Below are 22,823 nucleotides of genomic sequence, written 5' to 3' on the forward strand. Positions count from 1 at the left end.
TTATTTTATTTTAGTTAATCCTCACTCAAGGATATTTTTAAATTAATTTTTAGAGTGGAAGGGTTGGGGGAGAGTGAAAGAGAGAGAAACATTGATGTGAGAGAGATACATTGATTGGTTGCCTCCCGCACGACCCAGACTGGGGCTGGGGATTGAAACCACAACCCAGGTACGTACCCATGATCAGGAATTGAACCCGTGACCCTTTGGTCCGAGTGCTGATGTTCTAATGGCTGAGCCAAACTGGCCAGGGCTGTTTCTGCTTTTTAAACTTTGGATCTAGGGGATGAACAGAAAAATAAAAAAGAAGACAGAACTTGGGGGGTGGGTAGGCATGGGAGATGTGTGTGTCATGTCCAGAGTCATACAATCTAGAAAAGCAGAAAGATGGCTGGAAATGCCATCATTCCAAGTTCTGCCGTTTTGATCCTCTTCCTTTACCTCCAACAGTACCAACTGTGTGGATTTACAATGTTTGCCCATTGACTGTAGACTCTGTAAATGAGAGGCTGCCTGAGTAATCGTGGGGTCAGGTGGGAAATGCAGACAGCTGAAGGGCAGGCGAGGTGAGAAGCCGGCTGCTCAGATCCCTGCTCCTCTCTTCTTACTTGGGGTTGAGGACAAGGGAGGTTTCTGGGATCATTTGGATGCTGCTCAGCAGATAGGGCACTTCTGTCCAAACCTCTGTCCTAGGCAGCACTAGGCTTGGGGAAGCCAGAGGCCTTCCTGCTTTATTGCTATTTAGTAACAACCAGGGGTTTATTCGAGCCCCAAGTGGAGGCTCATTATATGCCCTGACGTGCCAAAGTGCAGTTGGCTGCCTGGGCTTCCCCATCTCCTTTGCAGACAGGATCCTGAAATGACCCACAGTCTACCATGCAGTCACAGAGAGCCCTTCACGGTTCTCTTGCAGGCGCCCAGCCCAGCAGAGGCTTTGTCCTCTCCAGTGTTAGCCGTGGCTCAGCAGCCCCAGAGGTAGGAAGGGCCAGTCGGGAAGCATGATGAGGGCTGGACCTTGGCTGAGGTTTAGCATAAGCTGAGGACTGGGATGGGGGCCAAGGCCAAGAGCAAACTTGGAGCCTGCAGTGGAACAAGGAACACCTTTGTTTCTACCTGGGAAAGCTTCATGAAATCCTCCCTGGGGTTGAGGATAGAAAAGGAAGAGGAAAGGGAAGTCGCATTGACTGATCACCTGCAGGCGTGCCCAGCCCATGTGCTGGAACTGGCTGGAGCTGGCTTGTGAGAGCAGATATTAAATATTACAGGAGTTCTGTGAGCATGAACATTTTAATTATGTGAATTTACCATTAAATACATTATACTAAAAACACAGGTGATAAATACTCAAAGATGCAAAGGTCATAAAAACTCATCAGTTCCTAATTGTTTTACTACGTGCGACTGTCATCTCTGCACTATATAATGGTGTGCTCAACCCTTCATTCAGTGACAGCATGTTCTTAGCTTACTATCAGCCATGGTGGGAGTATTTACACCAGGGCAATTGGCAAACACTATTTTACGCCTGGATTGCTGATTGTTAAACACTCCCTGACTGAGTCCCACACTCTATTAAAAACTTCACGTTCATGACTTCACTAAGTGGCCCTGGCATCCCTCTGATGTGGATTTTCAACACACCCATTTTACAGACGAGGATGCTGAGGCTCAGAGAGCTTGAGTAAGTTGCCCAACATCACCTGGCCGGAAAGTGGCAGAGCCAGAATACCAAACCAGGTCAATGTGACTTGAAAGCGTGATATTTTTGTCATCAGCTCTGGAAACTAAAAGGCACATCAGTCAAGAGAGCCTGCTGTGGAGGACTGTTTTCAGAGGAGGTCCTTTCCTCCTCCTCCCTCACTCCTGCCCAAACATAGAGCGACTCCTACCATGAAGGTGACATGACTTAATGCCAGGTCTGTTGAAGAGACCGTCACAGCAGCGTTAGTGGAAATTGCTGTGTGAGATGAGGTGGTCTGGGGACTGTCCCCTCAGCAGCATTTTAATTAATTAACTAATTTTAGAGAGGAGAGGAAGGGGGGCAGATGGGGAGAGAGAGAGAGATTTGTTGTTCCACTCCTTCATGCATTTATTGGTTGATTCTTGTATGTGCCCTGACTGGGGATTGAACCAGCAGCCTTGGTGTAACAGGACAACACTCCAACCAAGTGAACTGCCTGACCAGGGCCCCCCTCAGCAGCATTTTTTTAAAGATGAAAGATTTAAGAGTCATCAAAGTCTTGCTGGAGGGAGAAACAGGAGACTGTCTCTGCGGCCAGCCGAGGAGAGCCCAGGGCTGGGAGCCAGGAGGGTGGCGTCAGAGGTCGTGGTAGGCTGGCGTGGTTCTGAGGGGGTGGGGCCGGAAGGGGAGGGCAGGGCCGACACTGGCCTCTGTCAGCCCCACTGCTCTCGTGTGGCATGCAGACATGCAGACTCCTCAGGTCACCTCCCTGGAGCCGCCCCCCCCCACACACACGTGGAGGCTTCCTGAGCACCCCTGCACCCGTGGTTCTCAAAGTGTGGTCCCTGGACCAGCGGCATCAGCACCACCCAAACTCCCGAAAATGCACACTCTCAGACACTGCCCCAGACGTGGGCAGCACCTCTGGAGGGGGTCCAGCAGTCTGTCTTGAAAAAATTTCTGGGGGCTTACGAGGCACCCTTGACTTGGAGAACTACTTTGCCCCGACCTGCCTCCAGTCCTGCTCATGTCACCTCCCAGGCTGCTCCTGGAAGTCTTCCGTGTCCTTGTCTGTGTGGGTGCTCATTTCCAGAACACTTGGTTTGCCCACCTCACAGCCCTAGCCCTACCCCACTTGAAAGCGCATCTCAAACACGGCGTGCTCTGGAAAGTGTTCTGATGCACTTGCTCGTCCTTGCCTTCGTTCTTCAGCACACGAGGGCTTTCCTGTGAGCCAGGCTCTGCGCTGCTTGTGGGGCATCAGCAGCTATCGTGACGGAGGGGGTTAGAAAGGCAGGGGAAGCTGGACCAGGGAGGGGAAGCTGGACCAGGGAGGGGAGGACGGACCACAGAGAGGAGGCCAGACCATGGAGGGGAGGCCAGACCACAGAGGGAAGGCCGGACCACAGAGGGGAGGCCAGGCCACAGAGGGGAGGCCGGACCACAGAGGGGAGGCCGGACCACAGAGGGGAGGCCAGGCCACAGAGGGGAGGCCAGACGACAGAGGGGAGGCCGGACCACGGAGGGGAGACCGAGCCATGGAGGGGAGGCCGGACCACGGAGAGAAGGCCAGACCACGGAGGGGAGGCCGGATCACGGAGGAGAGGCCTTGGCATCAATGGAAAGGTGAGACTCACTAGGAAGCCATGGAGAGGTTTTGAGTGGCCACAGGTGTTGGTCCCCTACTCCAGCAGGAAGGGGCATTGGGAGAGGCAGGAGGCGATGCTGAGGCCCAGCTGGGGAGCTGCGGAGGAGATGATGGCAGCTTTGGCCAGGGTGGTTGTAGGGATGGGGGAGAGAGTCAGACAGGTTTAAGACATATTTTGGGGATGGAAGCGCCAGTTTTTGGTGATGAAGCAGTCGTGGGGGGAGTGAACAAAAGGAATCGAGAATGACCCCTAGGATTTTAGCCTGAGCTACAGGGTGCATGCGTCATTCCTGTGTCGGAATCACCCCACCCTACGGCACAGGTCCCTGTCCTACCATACGCGATGACAATGACAGTGACCCTAGCTCTTCCACTCACTGGCTGGGGCTAGTTACTCGGAGAACTCTAGGATTTGCTTTTTTCATCCATAAAACAAAGATTATAATACTTCCCACCTCCTTGGTACTTGTGAGCAGTCATGAGCCACTGCCTGGCGCACAGTGAGTGTCCCATGAATGGCAGCTGTTATTATTACTGTTATTTGTCTTCATACAGAGCGGTGGTTCAACGGTTGTCCGACGGCTCTGATGGGTATGCGCCGTCTGGCGTGGTTCCCGCTCCGCCGCACAGGCAGTCAAATGAACATTTCTATCGACTGGCTTGATTTTTTTTTTCTTTCTTTCAGTTTTTCCTGTCGTTGGTCATTTTGAAAAGCCCTGCTCACTGGTACTATGATGAGGAGGATTGTAGCTCCTCCAGTGCCGTCCTCACTGTGCGTGCCATCATTAAAACAAATGGAGCTGCTGGTGGCGGGTGAGAGATTTGATCATCACTCTGTTTAAAAAGGGCAAAGACAAGCAGCATTTTAAAAAGTGTTATCAGTTGGGCCCAAGGGTACAATGAATGCTTTATTTGGAGTTAAAGATGTTGGCATCCCAGCAGTCAGTGCTGTGGGCGTGGAGAGGAGGCGGGCAAGACGGGCCCCTTGGGAAATCAGGCTCTGCTGGTGCCAAGGCGTGATGCAGGAGTCCCGGAAATCCTGCTCCGGTACATGTGACCTTCAAGTTTAGGACAAATGCTTAGTATGACATGTTTCTCGCAATAAGTACCCAAGAAGTCATTATCTGTCCCTAGGACCCCAGAGATGGTGCGTCTCCACCCAGATGGCCAGACCACCACGTTACCAAGCCAAACAGATGCTTCTCTGAGTTCAGCTTGACCTCCCAGCTGCAACTGTCACAGAAGATGGATTTCCCTCTCTGGCTCCCACGGCACCGCTCTCTCCTGCTCATCCTCCTTCTCACCGGCCATTTTCACCGACCTCTCCTTCATGAAGTCTTTCTTGCTTATCTGGCTCTACACGCTAGAGTTTCTCAAGACTGGGTCTTGGGACTTGGTCTTTTTATCCCTGATTCGACCTTTTCACGTGGATTTAAATCTATGTGCTGTGACATCTACATGGACCTTCTTCTCCACCCCAGACGCGCACCCCACTCTCCTTGACCTCTCCTCCTGAGTGTTTCTCAGACCTCGCAAGCGCAACGTGACTCACAATGGAATTTTAGATTTTTGCCGTCGACCCCACCCCCTCGGCATCTCCTCCACGTCAGTACACAGCCCCAACATTCACCCAGAAGCCAGGGCGTCTCGGCATCTCACTTTCTCTTATCTCCCATATGGAATCCAGCACAAAGCCAAGTCAGTTCTACCCCCACAGTGTACCCCAAGTCCATCCACTTCTCTCCGCCTCCACTGCACCACCCTGGTGCACGCCGCCATGGTGCTCACCAACACGACTGCGTGGCCTTCGTCTCTGCTCTGTCCTCCTCTCCAACCCGTCCTTCGTCCTGCTTCCCGGGCGATCGTAAACTCTTAATATTAGATCATGTCCCTCTGAGTAAATGAAATTAAAAGTGTTTAGAGGTGTTTCTTATACTTAGCATAGAACCCGAGCTCTGACAGCGGCTTCAAGGCCCTGCGTGCTTGCCCACCTTCCCAGTGCTCACCAGGCCCCGGCCACGCTGGCCTCTGCCCTTTCTGGTCTCCTCCTCCGGCACCTGGCCCTCTCCTCCCCCATCCTGACCATCTCGTCTAAGGTGGAAGCTCCCCTTCCTCTGCCCTCCTCTGCCTCGTTAGCTGTCTTTAGGACACTTATCACCGCTTGTAATTATTATCAATTTCTATGTATGGGCATTTGCCACCAGAATATAAACTCCTTGAGGTCCTGCCGGCTGCCTCATGCCTGGCACAGTAGGGTTCAGGCGAAGGAAGGAGCCCAGCAACAGTGCCGCCTCTTCATGGAGAACCAAGGGAAGAGGACCTGGCTCCTGCCCTCAGGAAACACCAGGTTCCCACCTGAGGTTACCTTCAGCACTTCCCTCTCATCTCCCAGTCTCCCCCTCCCTGAGCTCACCCCATTCCCGCTCCATTATCTAGCCTTGGTGTGAGCCCTAACCATCTCTCTGCTTTAACCTGACAGCGTCACCTGGGGATGGGAAGATGAAGCCCAAGCGGTGACTCAGGGCTGCATTTGCCGTGGAGCAGGGACATGTCCTCAGTAACGGAGAAGTTGAGACAGGCTGCTGGGAGGCCAGGGAGAATGAGAGACCCCCGAGGGCTAAGGTGGGGTCCTACTTCGGAAAGCCAGGACAATGCACCTTCTGAGTCTGCGCTGCAGATCAGCCTGGACCTCGCTGTCAAATCGCACTCTCGCTGAAGAAAGTCTTTCTAGAAGGCATCAGGTGAGCATGGGGTGAGAGGCTAGAGCTGGTGGGTGCGGTTACCCACCATTCTTGGACAATCAGGAGCACCCTGGTCCCCAGAGGTTGCCCAGTGTCATGATGAGGACCAGCTCCTTAGGCCTCACCTTCCAGGGAAGCCTCTCCACCCTCCCGGTGCTGGCGCTGGGCTCACCTAGCGTCCTGCCTCTGGCTACCTTGGAGTAGGAGGGCTCGCCGTGGGCAGCAGGTGCCAGTGCTGGGCGCTAGACAGGTGCAACCCCCACTCCACGTCAGTGTGTAGTCCTGGGGGTGTATGTCAGCGGGTTTGTTGTTGTGAGCCAGCCTGCCAGGGCCTGATTTTCTACAGATGCCCTAACCCAGCGGTTCTCAACCTGTGGGTCACAACCCCTTTGGGGGTCGAATGACCCTTTCACAGGGGTCGCCTAAGATATAACAGTAGCAAAATTACAGTTATGAAGTAGTAACAAAAATAATTTTATGGTTCTGGGTCACCACAACATGAGGAAGGTTGAGAACCACTGCCTAACCAAACCTGAGCTATCACCCTCTGTAATCTCCCCTCGCCCCCGCTCCCTCCTTCCCCCTCTCGCTCTCAGATTTGGAGCATCCGCTTTCCAACCTCCCATTCTCCTTTCTACTGGACACTGAGATACAGTATTGAACTTGCATTTTATTCAAGGGCGTGGCCTTGAGAAAACCCCCACAGTTTCGGCCTTGCTCCTCACTCGAGGTTTATTTCCTCTTTCCTCCCCTGCTACACACTGAATTATTTTTCTGAAAATTTTTCTCCCAAGAACTTTCCAGCTTCTAGACCTTGACTCATGCTGCTACCTCTGCATGTCATGACCTCAGTGTGCCACTCAAGCCTCTATGTTTTCCTTTTTTGCCAGGTAAACTCCTACCCATTCTTCAAAACCCAACTCAGGCTGCATTGGGTATACCCTCTGTACTCCCCCTATCCCCTGTGGTATATCTCTATCACTGCTGTTGTCATGCTGGAATTTATTCGAACTTTTCTGTCTTTTCCCACCACTGACCTACGTGTCCACAGGACAGGAACACGCTCTCATTTCTGCCTCCTCAGCACCTCGCTCAGTGCCTGGCATCAACCTCTGCTCCCGTCTCTGAGGTTACTACGCACACATCGCTTCATCTAACCATTTCACTCATCCGTGCTCTAGTGTGTACTTCTTGCATTTTAATTGAAAATTATCAAAGCAATACATAACATGTGATCTTAAAAAATTAAACAACACCGATAAGAGCTGGTAAAGGAAAGCATTTCATGTCCCATCCCTGCGTCCCCCGAGTTCCCATCCCCAGCGCTTCCGACTGCTTTTGTCCAGAGCTTGCCCCAGATGTCTGCAAATTCCTTAATTGCTTGAGTTACCAGCACAGACGTCACGTGTCGACCTCCTGGCCCTGTAGCGAAGATGTAGCCCACTCCACGCCCCTCCCCTTCCCTTTATTTATCGGCTGTCCTGGCGACTTGAAATAATAAAGCTCTATTTCTTGTGGCATCAGTTACAGACAATTTCTTTCTCACATCCACTCTTTATCTTATAATCACACGTTTTATTTTCTAAGGTCAAAAGGGAAGACGAAAAAAACCTAATTACTAAAGGACCCTACCGATGCTTGTGTGAAATACAAATTCTTTCTGCGGAGAATTATGATGCAGGTACCTCCGAAGGTCAGAAATTATGGGCAGGTAGCCAAATTGTTGTTTTATTCCCCACGAGGGCATCCGCAGGCCTGCAGAACAATGCCCGCTATTGAATGATTTTTCACGGTGCTACCCTCTCCGGGACACGGCTGCAAAACCCACATGCAACCATCTTGCTTTTCCACCACGCCTGAGTCGTGACTCTAACATTACGGGGTTGTTTCTTCTCTGGTAAAATGGGGCAGCTGTATCTGGATAGTACCAGGCACGTACTAATCTCTGAATAGATGTTTGTTCAATGAACGAATAAGTGGTACACGTGGAAAGAGCCAAACATATGAACTAACACTGAGACACCCATGCCCAAGCATGAGATGGGCAGACCTGTGGGAGGTGAGGCTGTAAAGAAAGCGGAGCTCTCGTGTGCTGTTTCGGGGAGGGTGAATTTGGGCCACCACTTTGGGGAGTCATTTGGCAGCTGACGATGGACACAGCTCATTCTATTCCTAGGTACTAACCTAGAGCAGGGTCAGAAACCGTTTCCGCAAAGGGCCAGACAGGAACTATTTTAGGCTTCGTGGGCTCACAGTTTTTGTTGCAACCGCACAGCCCTGCCCTTGTAGGACAAATGCAGCCCTAGATGATTAGTACACACATGGGTGTGACTGTATGCCAACCCAAGTGTATTCACACAAGCCGGTGCCTGGTGGCATTTGGCCTGCCTCTGACCTAGGGACACTCCTGAGCATGTGCAAGCAGGTCTATGCCCTCTCCTGTTTGTGGTAGAGAAATGTGGAAGCAACTTACACCCATCAACAGAAAAACACACAACCGATAGTGTACACACAACGAGATGCTACAGGTACCAACATGGGCACATCTCAAAAACAAAATGGGGAGTGGAGAAAGCAAGTCACAGAGGGAGATAGTATGTGGTGGTTAATTTTATGTGTCAACTTAGCTGGGCCATGGTGCCCAGACACTGGGTCCAACATTATTCTAGATGGTTTTGTGAGGGTGTTTTTGGGTGAGATTAACATTTAAATCCGAAGACATAGAGTAAAGCAGATTGTCCTTCAGAATATGGGTGGGCCCTACCCAATCAGTTGAAGGCCTGAATAGAACAAAGACTGAGGTCCTTGCCAGCACTGCTTTTGAACTTGATCTGGAACATCAGCTCTTTTTGGGCCTCCAACTGGCTGACACCTTGATCTTGAACTTCTAGCTTCCATTCTTCTTAAAATAAATCTATGAGCCAATTCCTTAAAATAAATCTCTTTCTCTCCATAAACATACTATTGGTCTGTTTCTCTGGAGAACCCTGACTAATATACAGTATAACACAATTTAATACAAAGCTTAAAAGCATGCAAAACATTCCTATAAGGGGTTTGGATACATAGATAGTAAAACTGAAACATCATTGGTGGGAATGATAAATACCCAGTTCAGAGCAGCGGTGGCTTCTGGGAGGGGAATGGAATCAGGACAGAGCGCAAAGGGGGTTTCAGTTACATGTGGAATCTGTGGTTTCATGTTTTAAACCAGGGTCTGTAGCAAATAACATTAGGGTGGACAATTCTGGATGTTGAGTACCCTTTTATACATTTGAAGTATTTCATAATTAAGAAATAAAATAAACAAAACAGCTAGGAAAGAAAACGAGCGCAGCGATGGCACCCGGCAGGCCCCGAACACACCTAGAGCCAGAGAGGCTGGCTGGCGCAGGCTGGAGGAGAGGGCGGTCAGCGGAGGGTGGGGGTGAGGAGGGGAGGGGAGGGGAGGCCTGTGGAGCTCCAGGGAAGGCCCAGGGCAGCGCGGATGAAGAGTGGGGTTTGCAGGTGGAGTCCGGAGGGAGGTGGGCGGAGCAGGGCAGGAGCCCAGAGGAGCAGAGAACAGCTCTGTGAGTGCGGCGGAGGCTCGGGGGAGGGGGCTGCAGAGGTGGCGGTCGGTGGTGTGGACAGGGTAACAGTCACTCTGGCCTCTCTGAGTGCATCTTGGGGTCACCCTAAGGTGGTCCTGCAGAAACAGTTGTTTCCAACTTCTGACAAGAGGTTTCCTGGGCACGTGCCAACATCAGAGGAACTTGTGCTCTTGCTGGGGACTTGTCGCAGCTTTTTAAAAAAATCCTCACCCGAGCCCTGGCTAGTTTGGCTCAGCATTAGAGCGTTGGCCTGCAGACCAGAGTCGCAGGTTTGATTCTGGTGAAGGGCACGTACCTCAGTTGTGGTTCATCCCCGGCCCTGGTCGGGTCATGTGGGAGGCAACCAGTCCACACGTCTCTCTCACATCGATGTTTCTCTCTCTCTCTTTCTCTCTCCCTCCCTCCCACTCTATTTGAAGATAAAAGTGGGAAAAAAGTATCCTTGGATGAGGATTTTATAAATAAATAAATAAATCCTCACCTGAGGATATTTTCCCATTTATTTTCAGACAGAGCGGGGGCGAGAGAGAGCGAAACACCGATGTAACCAAGGCTTGTGCCCCTGACTGGAATCGAACCCGTGACCCTTTGGCCCTAGGGTCAACATCCCAACCGCGGAGCCAAACCAGCCAGGGCGAGACTTGTGGAAGCTTAAACAAGCTCTTCTTTCCCAGCTCAGGTGTGACTGCTGGAGCAGACACTGTCAGTGCTGAGCCAGGTCCCCTGGGATTGTGTGTGTGTGTGTGGGTGTGCGCGCGTGTGCGCCCCAAGTTTCTGTGTGCGTCTCCCTTCCCAGTCAGCACTCGGGCTCTTTCTGGAGCAGTGCCCTCAGGCCACCAGGGCCTGCTTTCCGGTTGCCCGGGACTGGTCCTTCAGGGATGACTGACAGCTGTGGGTGTGACAGCCAGTTCTTTTGCTGAGGTTGGGACAACTCTGAGGTGAAACTTCCATCCCCTGAGTTTCCCCTCGGGTCTGGCTGAAGCCAGGACTTGGCCTGAGATGGTCCCTTTGCCCGTCCCTCCCTTGCAGGTTCCCCTGGGAGTACCTCTGTGAGATGCCACCTGCTATAGAATCCTAGACCTGGGCTCCGCTCCTTGGGGATCCATCCCGGACAAGAGTTCTCTTTATCCCAGAATCCCTCCGGGGCCAGGATGCCTCCAGCCTGTCTGTCCAGAGTGAGCTGGGCACACAGCCTCTGAATCAGACTACCCTAATTGAGCCTTCTCTCCATCGTGTTTTAGCTATGTGACCTTGGAAAAGTAATTTAACTGCTCTGTGCTGCAGTTTCCTTGTCTTCAAGAAGGGGCTGTAAGAGTATCAGCCTCATAGGCTGTTGTGAAGTTAAATGAGGTCAGATATGTACAAAAATCTCAGAACAAATTCTGGCACATAATACATGCTCAATAAATGTTAGTTTTGTTAATCTCCACTGGAGCTAAAGGGACACTTCAGGGCAATCAGAGAATAGATATACACCATCCCTGAGCCTGGGTCTGCAGACCAGGCTAATGTAATGGAGGAACAAGCCTTTCTCTATTATGTGCACAAAAACCTCAATTTATACAATGGGACAGAACAAATAGGCCAGTGGACTGGCAGGGTGGATGTGGCTGATAGTCTATTGAAAGAATTAGAAGAGAATCCTCATTCTTCCTTAGCCTGAGACACCACCCCTCCCCCACCCCTGGGCTGGCAGAGGGCAGGCAGTGGGTTGGGCTTCATGTCTGCGAATAGGATCCTGGCCACGAGAGGGTCAGGGAAGGGCCGAGGAGCGCTCACTGGATCTTGTGTTAACATCAGCCAGAAGGACACTTGGAATGGGAAACTGAGGTTCCAGGCCTGGCCGTGGTTTCCACTAGACACTGCATTTTTCATCTCTGAGTCTCAGTTTCCTCATCTGTAAAAGGGAGCAATAAAACCGTTCGACTTACTCCACGGGGAGCCGTGGAGGATCGGAGACAGGCCGTGCTGGGTGCCGGGAGCTGCTCTGCACGGGCGTCCACCAGAGGGAGGGGTAGGGGACGCTGCAGACGAGGTCACGCTTGGCCCTCCTCAGAAGGCGCCACCTTGGGGACCACGGGCAGCAAGTCCAGCACAGCTGGGGTGTTCCTCCAGATGGGAGAGTCAGCTTAGCTAGGAGGCACGGTATCTGGAAAGTTCCTCTCTTGAAACCCTGGCACGTGCTCAGGATGGCATCATCCTCTCATCACGGGAGGCACGCGGGAGACGAGCCCGTCCGAAGGGTCAGCCCCCCTTCTCTCGCTCAGTGCAGCTCACGCAGGAGGGAGCAGAAGTCAGCCACGTCACAGGTGCTCCTCCCCCACGTGCTCAGGGTCCCGCCCCGGGCTCGGCGGCGTCAGAGCGGGAAGTGGGGAGCCTGGCGCTGCGCCCCACCCTGCAGGCCCAGACCGCTGCCACCTGCTCCCAGGAGACTTCACCTCGGCAATTTCATCCCAGAGGCGTGATGGCCTGCCCCGGCCCCAGAGCAGGCCCTTCGCCGTTGGAGTCCAGCAGCAAGGACTCGTGGGAGACGATGGGCTTTGGAGAGACAGGGCTTCCAGCCCTGCCTTTGTCACGTGAGGACGTGTGAAGTCCCCCCACTGGGGCATGGGGAGAAGGAAACGTGCTCCCAGGGCTGCCAGGTGATGAGAAGAAATGAATGCGTAACAGAATATTAAATCGCCTAAACTCAGACTGGGAAGTCACTGCACTCCTGAGTGTGGGCCAAACGGGCACCCGTCCTGTGGAGCAGGGGCACCTGTGACAGGCATGGGCTGGGCTCATCTGAGAGGGGTCCTGCCTGTGAGGGTGAGGGGATGCCAGTGGGGCGTCGGCTGAAGGAGGAGCTTCTCCCTGCAGTTGGTCCAGCAGGGGAACCTCAGATGGAAAGTGTCCCCCAGAGAGAATCTGGTTTAAGCTCTAGCCAGACCTAGATAACGCAAAGCCAACTTACAAGTCCCTCTCCGGGGAGAACTTTCCTGCCCTTTCTTGTCTTCCTGCTTACACTTTGGCTGCCTTAGAAACGGCAGTGGGGATGGGGGGTGGGAGACCAGGGAGAAAGAGCCGAAACTTTACCCCTCCCTAGGTGTGGGACCCTACCTGGCGCAGGGGAGAAAATGAGGGTCCGTGTGTTGAGTAATGAATAAACTAGACATCCTGTTTGCTGACTTGAGACTACATTTTGTGATTGGATTGCATGACATTTTCAGCTATGTTATCTACCAGTGAGCAGAAAAATCACGAGACCATCCATGTTCACATCCAGAGGGAAGGGGACAATATCTACTGCCCACTGAACAGGTTGAAAGAGACCAGGGTCTCTTTCAAATCAAAGCTACTTTTATTTATTTTTTTATCCTCCCCAGAGGACATTTTTGCATTTATCTTCAGATAGAGTGGGAGGGACAGAGAGAGGAAGAGAGGGAGAAACATCGATGTGAGAGAGACACATTGAGTAGTTGACACCCACATGACCGCAACTGGGGCCGGGGACAAACTGAAACCGAACTATGTGCCCCTAGCGGGAACCAAACCCAGGACTCTTGGGTCCGCAGGCCGACGCTCGCTGAGCCAAACCAGCCAGGGCTCAAAGCTACTTTTATAACTATACCTCACAAGTCCTTCCTGTTCATACTTGATATCCATCACATGCCCAGCACCATGCTTGGCACACAGCAGGCACTCAACAATGCGCGGATCTATGTACTCATCATCTTTCTTAGACCTCCAGGGCCCAGAGTCAGAGCATTCTGACTCTTGAATATTTGCATTCCCATAGTGCCTGGGGCAGAGTAGACCCTTCTTCAGTGCTTGGTGAATGAACAAAATAAAAGTAAATTCTATGCCAGCCCCTTAGCAGCTACCACGACAAATGTCACTGTCAAGACTGGTGAGGAAGGAGGCGGGGCCAACACCTGCCGGAATGTGACACTGATTAACTCCCACAGACGGGAGCTGCAGCTGAACCTCTGACACTGATGGACGGACGGAGCCTCCTTCCATTCACGTTATTCTCCTTTACATTTAAAAGGGTCGGGCCATGATGGCAGACAGGAGAGATGAGGGACCTGGTCAAGGTTTCTGGTGGGCTGAGACAGGATGGGACTAGGATCCCTGACTCCACACTCAAGCATTGACCTAAAACCCAAAGCCACAGAAAATGCAACTGAAAGAGAAAAGGAGGGGGTGGTTTTTCCCCATCATAAATGGAAGCAGGAGAGAATAAGGACATACTTGCTGGCTAAAACATGCAAAGTCTCAGGGCAAAGTGAAATTTTATGGTTGATTTATAATCCTCAGGAAAATGGGAGCTGTCGTGGAAATTCTGACGAACGCAGTGACTGTAGGGGGGCATGAATTGTGTGGCTGGCCCCTCAGGAGCGGGTGGCTTGCAGTGAAAGGATAATTATAGGCATCCAGAACGTGACACAAAATAACAGTTTGCAGCTGGGTGACTAGGGGTGATAGACAGTTCCCACAGCAGCCAGAAGGTGGCACCACTTGCTAAGAGAACCGGATCTGAGGCAGTAACCCGGGACTCCCGTTTCCAAGGGCCTCCCCTGCCACTCGGATTTGGCTTGGATTTCTGCCATGAAGTGGATGCTTCTGAGATACCAAGGGCCCACCCCTGGTTGCCCCCGTGCAAACGCTAATGCCTTCTCCCTGGGGTCCTGCAGAGTTGGCTGGGCAGACGGTAGCAGGAGGGCCATGCAATCCGAGCAGTTATGATCCTAACTGCAAACAATGGCCGAGATTACGGCCACCGTTTACTGAGCGCTCACCAAGGGCAGACACCATGCTCTGTGCGCTAAGTGAATTATTTGATTTAATTCCCAATCACATTGGCAATCCTGTGCAGTACATATCATTATCCTTATTTCACAGATGAGAACACTGAAATTCAGAGAGGCTAAAGAATTTGCTTTAGGTTACAAGGTTGGTCAATGGCAAAGCCAGAATTTGAATTCAGTTATTTTGAACGCTAGAGCCTGTGCCATTGAACACTGTGGTATACCCTCCCTCCCTCTCCTTGTGCCTGGCACTGAGCTGGTGTTAGATGCCGGAAGGACCAGACCACACCTCTGCTCTGGGGGTTCTCGCTGTAGCATGTAGGCCCAGAGGGGCTGCAGTGGGTGATGGGAACCCCAGCGACGCTGTGCTGGAGAACGAGGAAGAAGGCTGACTTCAACTTTAGGTCAGGCAGGATGCTGAGGGCTGTTCAGATGGGCAACCCCAGCCGTTTGTTGGTTTAATTTAATCTGGGTTTCTGTGATCTTGGATCAGGTGTGGGCTTTGCTCTTTTTCAGTGAACCCCCTGTCTAGCCAATTTCTCCCTTCACTGCCTTTGGCAAGATCAAGTGCGTGTGGGCGGTAGGGGGAGGGTGGTTAATAAATCTGCTGCTTCATCAATATTGGGGCATAGACCACCACGTGACCCCGGGAATGAAGGAGGCGGCCGCACTGCTGAACGTGCCGGTGGCAGCTGGCCAACCAGCTGAGCCACAAAGGATCAGGCTCACTGGGGGGCTCTTTCTTCCCTCTAGGCTCCAGCCACTGCTCAGAGATAGTGAGGAGCAGTGGCTGGAAGGTTCCACCTCTCATTTTGCAGATAGGCAGCCTGGAGGGAAGAGTTGCCTCAGGCTCACAGCCGGTCTGGAGGCGGAGCTGCTGCTCGGGTCTCAGGTCTCCGCTGTCCGTCCGTGAGGAGAACGTGGAGTGACCGCCCGCTCCCGGAGTGATGACGGAGTTTGGCCCATCCCCTACACGTCTGCAGGGAGATGTCAGTTTGATCCAGTCCCTTCATCTAACAATCGAGGAAACTCAAGGTGAAAGAGGCGGAGTGGCCCGTCAGGGCCCCAGCCACTGGGTGACGGTCCGGTCCCTGTGAATGGCACCCTCTCGGGCTCTCCGCATCCCGGCTCTCCTTTGTGCGCCCCACACTCCGGGGGTTTGATGGGACTTGGGAGTTGATTTCAAATGCAAAAGGAAGGGGGGGGGGGACGAGGTGCGGAAGTTCTGGTGTGTCACACCTTTCAGAACGAGGTGTGAGGAAACAGGACACAATGTTGGAAATCGGGACCATAGTGTGAAAAGCACACAATAGCTACAGTTATGGGGTGCTTTGTGTGCCACCCCAAAGATATGCAAGTCCTAACCCTGCAGTGAACACCTGTGAATGTGACCTTATGTGGAAAGAAGGTCTTTGTAGATAAAATCGAGCGAGGTGAGGTCGTGAGGGTGGGCCTAGTCCAATGTCCCTGGTGTCCTCTGAAGAGGGAAACTTTGACACAGACACGCAGGGAGGAGAAAGGCAGAGGTCGGAGTAGCACATCTACAAGCCCGGGGAGGACGAGGCACAGCAGCAGGCGGACGAGGGGGGCGGCACAGGGACCCTCCCTTGGAGCCCTCAGAAGCAGCCAGCTCCACTGACCCCCACCCCCCACCCCAGCCCCCAGAGCAGGCAGAGAATACATGTCTCTTGTAAGCCGCCCCGTTCCGTCTTTCGTCATGGCAGCCCTGGGAAATTACCAGCGCTATCGCTCACTGATTGATCCTCCTGCTGCCCCTTCCTTTGTTATCTAACCAATGTTTAGGGTGCATCTGGGTGCCCCGGGCACTGTGCAGGGTGCCAGAGAAGGGGGGCGAGGTTCCTGCCTTCCAGAGGCTTACCTTCCAGCTCACCTGCACTCTCTCGGAGTCCTCCCAACAGTCTGAGTCATGCTCACTCAACTCACGCTTCGGGGCCAGTGACCCGACGGGGCCTCACGTCCGGTTTGGATGAAGCTGGGCCTGGACTTCAGCCAGGGTAGAGGATAAAGGATGCCGACGGAGCCCACCTCCCCGCTCTCTGTCCCTTGGAGCCCAGGTGTATGACTGCCGAGGTACACGGCAGGGAGAGAAGGGGGACAGGCAGGCGTGTGGCTCAGGGACATGTCCCCGTGCAGCATTTCTGAGGCACAGACTGGGCCCCGCCTCCTAAAGTCAGAGCACAACCCAAGGACCGATGCCCGGCTCCTGGCCTCCAAGGTCCTGCACAGCTGTGTGAGGCTGGGGACCCGTCACAAGCAGCTCTGTCTCCACAGCCTCCCTCCCACCGGCCCGAACAGGTAGGCACAGGACTGCTCTGTGATCCTGGTGGGAAGAGACAGAGATACGACTACACTGTGATCATCTCTGAACAGAGGCAAGGACACTCTGCAACCACAAAAAGTCCCCGATCCTCGAGCAGCCACCAAGCTGACGAGCGCCGGCTGTTTTCAAGGGCAGCTCGGAGCCTGCTCCGTTCTGTCTCCTGGAGGAGGTCTGTGAGACACCCCACATTCCTGACAGCATCACACGCAGAACAGGGCCTTGCTCTTCGACTCTCCCCACGCCCCCCAGCGCAAGCCCAGATGCCCAGCTCCCTCTTCCGGAGATGTCCCGGGTTCTCCGAGCGCTTCTCCCTCCAGGCAGCAAGCGAATGACCCGGCTCTGTCCACCCACCAGAGGGTCTGCCCGGCTGGCAGGTGTGTGCCTCACAGGCAGACGCAGAGCCCGCGGGGTTGGCACTGGGTTTCCCTCCCAGGGGCATGGCCTCCCACCTCCTTCCAGTAGCCGGGGAAGTAGCTGACGGTGGAGGTGGTCAGGTCACCCTGCAGGGGACACGGATCCCAGGCCGGAGTCCGTGGCGAGAACTGACATGGGCGTGTGTTTTAGGGGGCCTCCCCCCACCATGGGCTGCCCCCTCCCAAACGTGCTGCTCAGACAGACATTCTGCCTCAAGGGCCAACCGCTCAGCACATTTTTCTGAGCATTAAAATCACTGAGAGAGAAACACGGAAATCCCTGGGTGGCTGCCAAGCCTTTCAACGTTCAAGCCCCAGTTCTGAAAGGCCTGACGAGCCGAAGCCGCCCAGCCTGGTGTCCCAGCCGGTTCCAGTGGCAGCGAGCCTGGGTGAGGACCAAGCACTGCTTCTGACAGTCTCCTGGACACGAGAGGAGGCCGAGGGGAGGAGGCAGAGGCGGCGTGTGCAGAGAACGGCCGCTGCTGGTACAGCAGCCTGCCGGGCACTCGGTCCCTGCAGACCCGTCCACCCTGAGGGGCCCGGGGCCCGAGGCAGGGCTGGCACTGGGGGTGGACATAGTGCTGACTTCATCCTGGCTGGGACGCTAACTCAGCGAGGAACATACTCTCTGTGGGCCTCAGTGTCTTTGTCTATAAAATGGGTGTGATGGGCTGAGCGGTGTCCCCCAAATTTCACTGTTGAAGTCCCAACCCGCAGCGCCTCAGAATATGACCATGTTTGGAGATAGGGTCTTTGAAGAAGTCATTCAGTCACAATGATGCCACAAGGTGTCCTTACAAGGAGAGGAAATTCGGACCCAGGTCAAGGGAAGGTGTGAAGACAGGAGGAGGCAGCCACCTATAAGCCCAAAGGGGAGCCTCAGAGAAGCAGCCCTACGGCACCTCGAGCCAGACCTCTCGCCTCCGGGGCCGTGAGAACATACACCTCTGTTGCTGAAGCCGGTCCGTCCGTGCGGTGTGGTGCCCGAGCAGACCAGTGCAGTGGGCACAGCCCCGCCTTCCTGGTGGCACCAGCGTGGTTGAGGGGATCCACGAGACCGGGAGTAAAACTTCCCGTGAAAACTCAACATCCAAGGCCTGCGGGCCATGGTGAGAGCTTGAGACTCTTCATGAGTCTCATTGTCAAAGCACACAATTTTGTGAGGGGACATTGGAGGAAACGGTAGAGCCCCCAGAGCGTTTGTGCTTCTCCAGGGGATGGCTGAGATCTGAGCAAGCAACCCAGCCTCGGGAGCCTGCCCAGGGCTGCCCACTCGCGTCGGCTCCAGGCAGGGCTGGCCTGGGGTGCAGACTCCGGCTTGGGGGCCGAGCTCCGGGCCCCTCACGTCTGAAATGCTGTCAGGAGCAACTGGCTTTGCAGGCTCCTCAGGGACAGGGACGGGGACAGGGACAGCAGCCACACTCGTGGGCTCCAGAGAGGGCTCAGGAGCCTTTCTTTCTTGTCTCATTGACTCCTCCTGACGACCCACGAGAAAGCCGCTTTCACCGGCACGGCACAGCTAGACGCACCGGGCGGAGTAGTAGATTCGCGTATCAGATGACCTCCCTCCTCAGAGCTGGCTGGGAGCACCCTGTTGGAAGGGGCTCTTACCTAGAGGGCTGGGAGTGAAGACGAAGATGGGGCACAGCTCAAGGCCAGGATGACACCTGGACGCGCTCTCTGGGCAGTCCCAGCCAGGAGGGGTTGGGGCAGGGTGAATGGGGGAGGGACAGGTGCCAGGTGGGCTGGCAGGTGTGGGCAGTTCGAAATCAGGCAGGGTACTTAGCCTCCTGTACAGCTTTGCCCTGAGTCTAACTTTCTTTCTCTCTACTGTCATATTTCCATTAAGACTTATTTCCAGGATGACTCAGTCACTGGTCCTTGACATAAATAAACAAGAACTACCAGTTGTTTTCCAACAGTGGGTCAGTTAGGGACGACGTTTTCCGCTCTCCCGGCCCCGCTTTCCATGGCCTGCGGACGACAGCTGGGACCGCCTCTCCTTGCTGCCCAGGGATGCGTTCGCGACGGCCAGGCTACCCGCTCCGTTACAGCCAGACAGGTGAGTCTTTCTGTTCTTTCCCTCAGCCCCACGGACGGTAAACTAGGCTTCATTTCCCTAAATTGAGTCCTCCACTTCGGGGCACCCGCATGGCCCTCGGGGGGGTGCCCGGCCCGCTCACGTTCTGCTTGGTTCAGCCCTTCTTTCAGTGAGTCCTGTCAAGAGCCGCCGCGTAGGTCCCAGGCTCCCGCCAGCCGCTGGCGTACGTTTTCATTGACTTCTTCCGGAGAGGTAGCTCATTAGAAGGTCTTTCCTGCTCTTTCATGTGGATATTCAACTTGGTTCCTTCTGTGAGGCTGGAAGGGCTCCACCTGCCTGGACCACCCACCCCAACCACCCACGAAACAGGTTGCTGGCGGGAATTTTATTACTTCACTTTTTTAAAAAAGGTAAAACATTTTAACAGTGCGAAAGAATATATACACATAGCGCAAAGTCAGCCTACTCCTGCTCATCCCCGGCCCCGGGCCCTCTCCCTAGAAGCCTGGCTACCACCCCAGCCGTGTGTCCAGAGAATCCGCCTTCCCTCCTTTTTGAAAACAACACAAATGGCAGCGGAGCACGTTGTGCAGCCCGTCTTTACTCAGAAGTATGTGATGGTGCGAGTGCCCCCTCGAATCTCAGGCGCTTCCTCGTGCTTTGCGTGCTGCAGCCCGGAGTCTGCTGCCCGGTGCAGCTGCATCGGCCCTGCGGGCCCCCCAGTATTTCACGTCTGAAAGGCTCGAGAAGCGGGGTTTTAAAGCAGCTCTCTGGCCCCAACGCCCGGGCTCCGACCGGAGACCTGAGCCCGCCGGGCTCTGCATTCCTTTGTTGGCCGCCTTCGGTGTGGGGTGTGACGTGCTCTGTGCTGGGCTCGCAGACCGAGAGGTGGTGGGGACGGCCGTGCCTGGGACAGCCTGGCGCCAGCGGTGAGAGACAAGCTCTGGGCATGGACGATGCCCTGCAGCCCCCGTACCAGGGGCCCTGACTGGGCTCCGGCGTGGCTTCCATCGGCCCAGACCACGTCCCTAGGACGACCCCGGCCCCTTAGCATGCTGGCCTGAGAACCTCCCAAACAGCTCCATGTTCACTCCAGTCAAAACCCGCCCAGAGACCCCTGACGTCCCTTTTCTTAGGCAGTTACTTGGGGAAACTTGGAAATGGAAGTCCTTTCTCTGCCTCCACAAATGAAGTCTGTGATTGTCTTGGGGGGCTGTGTGCCGGGCCCCAGGGAGCAAGGGGTCTGAGCTGGCGGTTCCTGGCTGGCTGGAGGCTGGTTTAGCTCAGGAATCCCAAGGCCAGCACTTGGTGGGGGGGCAGGAGCAGCCACCCACAAAGAGACAGAAGAGATGCGCAGCGCTGGCTGGAGTCCCGGCGCAGAACCGCAGGCTGTGGGCCAGGCAGAGGGATGAGCCCACCGGGGCTCGCCTGGAGAGCAGGTCCTGCCTAGGCGAGGAAGAACCCTGAGACCCGCGTCCTGCCTAGTAGACAGCCTCTAGCCGCACGTGTTACTGAAAGTCACAGAAATGAAATGAAATAAAAAATGCCAATTCCTCAGTCTCATTAGCCACAATATAAAATTACTATTTTTATATTGATTACATGTTGAAATCACATTTAAAATATAGTGTTAAATAACAGATAATACTAATATAAACTTCACCTGTTTTTTTTACCCCCCCCCCTTTTTTTTACTGTGGGTAATAGAAACTTGTAAATGGTCTGTGTGGCTCACATTTCTGTTGGACAGTGGGTTTTAGACGGAGACAGGAACATACCTTCGCTTCTTCATTGTTGGTTTGATTTTTAATCCTCACCAGAGGATATTTTTACATTTATCATCAGATAGAGTGGGAGAGAGGGAGAAAGGGGGAGGGAGAGAGGGAAACATCCATGTGAGAGAGCCACATCGACTGGTTGCCTCCCACACGACCCGCCTGGGCTGGGGATGAACTGCAGCTGAGGTACATGCCCTTGACCGGAATCAAACCTGCAACTCATTGGTCTGTGGGCTGACGCTCTAACCGCTGAGCCAAACTGGCCAGGGCTTATTTGTTGTTTTCAATACTACATCCATTCGACGTTACTCCATTTGATGATGGCTGTAAAAACCCTTTCTTAACACAGAGGTTACAGAGGGGGCCCGAGGTAATGGGACAAATGGAAGCGTTGGAGTCAGAAAAATTCAGGTTCAAATCTCAGCTCCATTCCCCTACTTGCTGCGTGATTTTGGCCAAAGAACTTCCTTTGTGCCTCAGTTTCCCCTCTGAACAATGCGACCAGTGACCGAGCCATTGCACAGCACTGCTGTGAACACTGGAGGAGACTGCGTGGGACGCCCTTGGGCCTGGCCCCTAGTGCACCCCTGTCAATGGTAGATGTTCTTGCGAGTCTTACTGTCGTTAGCATTTAGTATGAAAGTAGCAGGGGTTATGGTCAGCGTCTCTGGCCGCAGACCACGCACGCATCCCCCTGCCCCTGCCTCAGCACGCTTGTTCTGGGAATGACCTCCCAGAGACGGGCAGCAGGCAGCCGTCGGCATCCCCTCCCAGCCCTCTGCAGCGCCCTTGGGCACAGCCGGGCACTCACCTGCTGGCAGCTGCTGGCCCAGGCGGCCCTGAGGGTGCCCCAGCTCTCCGAGCGCCCAGCCTTGCTCTCCAGGTGCGTGCGCAGCTGTGCCTCCAGCTCCTGGCTGACTTGCTCCAGGGCATGCACCTTGGCCATGTATTCCACCCAACAGCCCCCCAGGTCTTCAACGGTGTCCAAGTCCCTCTCCAGGCCTGGGGCAGGTGCTGTTGCCGGGCCTGAGCTCCGCAGCCCCTGCAGAAAGACACTGCTGATGCCCAGAGCTCGGCGGGTCACGCGGGCACCCAGGCCACCTGCATACCCACTGGGGGCCATCCCTACATAGACCCTGGGTGCTCGGATGAGGCCACCCATGGCATTGGTCCCGGAGGTGGGGGAACCATCCAGGGAGGTTGATGAGCATGTGCCCCTAAAGGACACCCTGTGCCTCTGGAGGGGCATGCTGGCGCCAGAGGGCACATCCACCACCACTCGCCTTGAGCTCATCACCCCTTCTGCCTGTGCTGTGCCTAGTGGGGCTGGAGTCCAGTGGCTTTTGTTTCCAGCCCCAGTGTCCCTGTGGCCCGGTCATGGGCCTCTCTGGAAGCTCCCCTGTCCTCAGGGCTGCTTTGTCTGCTGTTTTCCACGAGTTTCCATCATTCACTGTGAGCTGAAAGAGAACCTGTCCAGGGCTGTGTGCAGAGAGGGTCACACATTCTCTGCAGGGTCATGTGCCTGACCTCCCAGATTTTTCTGCTGGTGGTGACGGAGGCTGGATCCCTGCAGGCTGTAGGGGTGGCTCATCTGGGTTTGTGTATTTCACTACCTAAGGGAGGGTAAGACGGGCATCCAGCAGCCCCATTTCACAGATGAGTAAACTGAGGCTCAGGTCACCAGTGGAGTGAGTGGCTGAGCCAGGCAGGACTCAATCAATCCAGGTGTTCCCAGGGCCGATTTCAGGGCTCTCTACATCCTTACGTGTGCTGAGTGTGCACATGTGTGAGTGTGCCCAC

The 22,823-nt window shown here is 54.3% G+C and overlaps 1 protein-coding gene across 2 annotated transcripts in view; it reads right to left on the bottom strand.

The window, feature by feature from the left end:
• Positions 1 to 22,415, bottom strand: part of BFSP2 (beaded filament structural protein 2) — a 59,938-nt gene extending 37,523 nt beyond the window's left edge. Inside the window, exon 1 of one of the 2 annotated variants that reach the window (XM_036267519.1) lies at positions 21,835 to 22,415. In XM_036267519.1, coding sequence (XP_036123412.1) covers positions 21,835 to 22,317 — 483 coding nt within the window. In that variant the 5' untranslated portion in view covers positions 22,318 to 22,415. The remainder of the gene's footprint in view (positions 1 to 21,834) is intronic. The other variant, XM_036267518.1, reaches the window with a different exon arrangement.
• Between the last annotated feature and the right edge of the window lie 408 nt (positions 22,416 to 22,823).

The sequence above is a fragment of the Molossus molossus genome, unplaced genomic scaffold (genome assembly GCF_014108415.1).
Source record: "Molossus molossus isolate mMolMol1 unplaced genomic scaffold, mMolMol1.p scaffold_m16_p_18, whole genome shotgun sequence".
NCBI classification, from domain to species: Eukaryota; Metazoa; Chordata; class Mammalia; order Chiroptera; family Molossidae; genus Molossus; species Molossus molossus.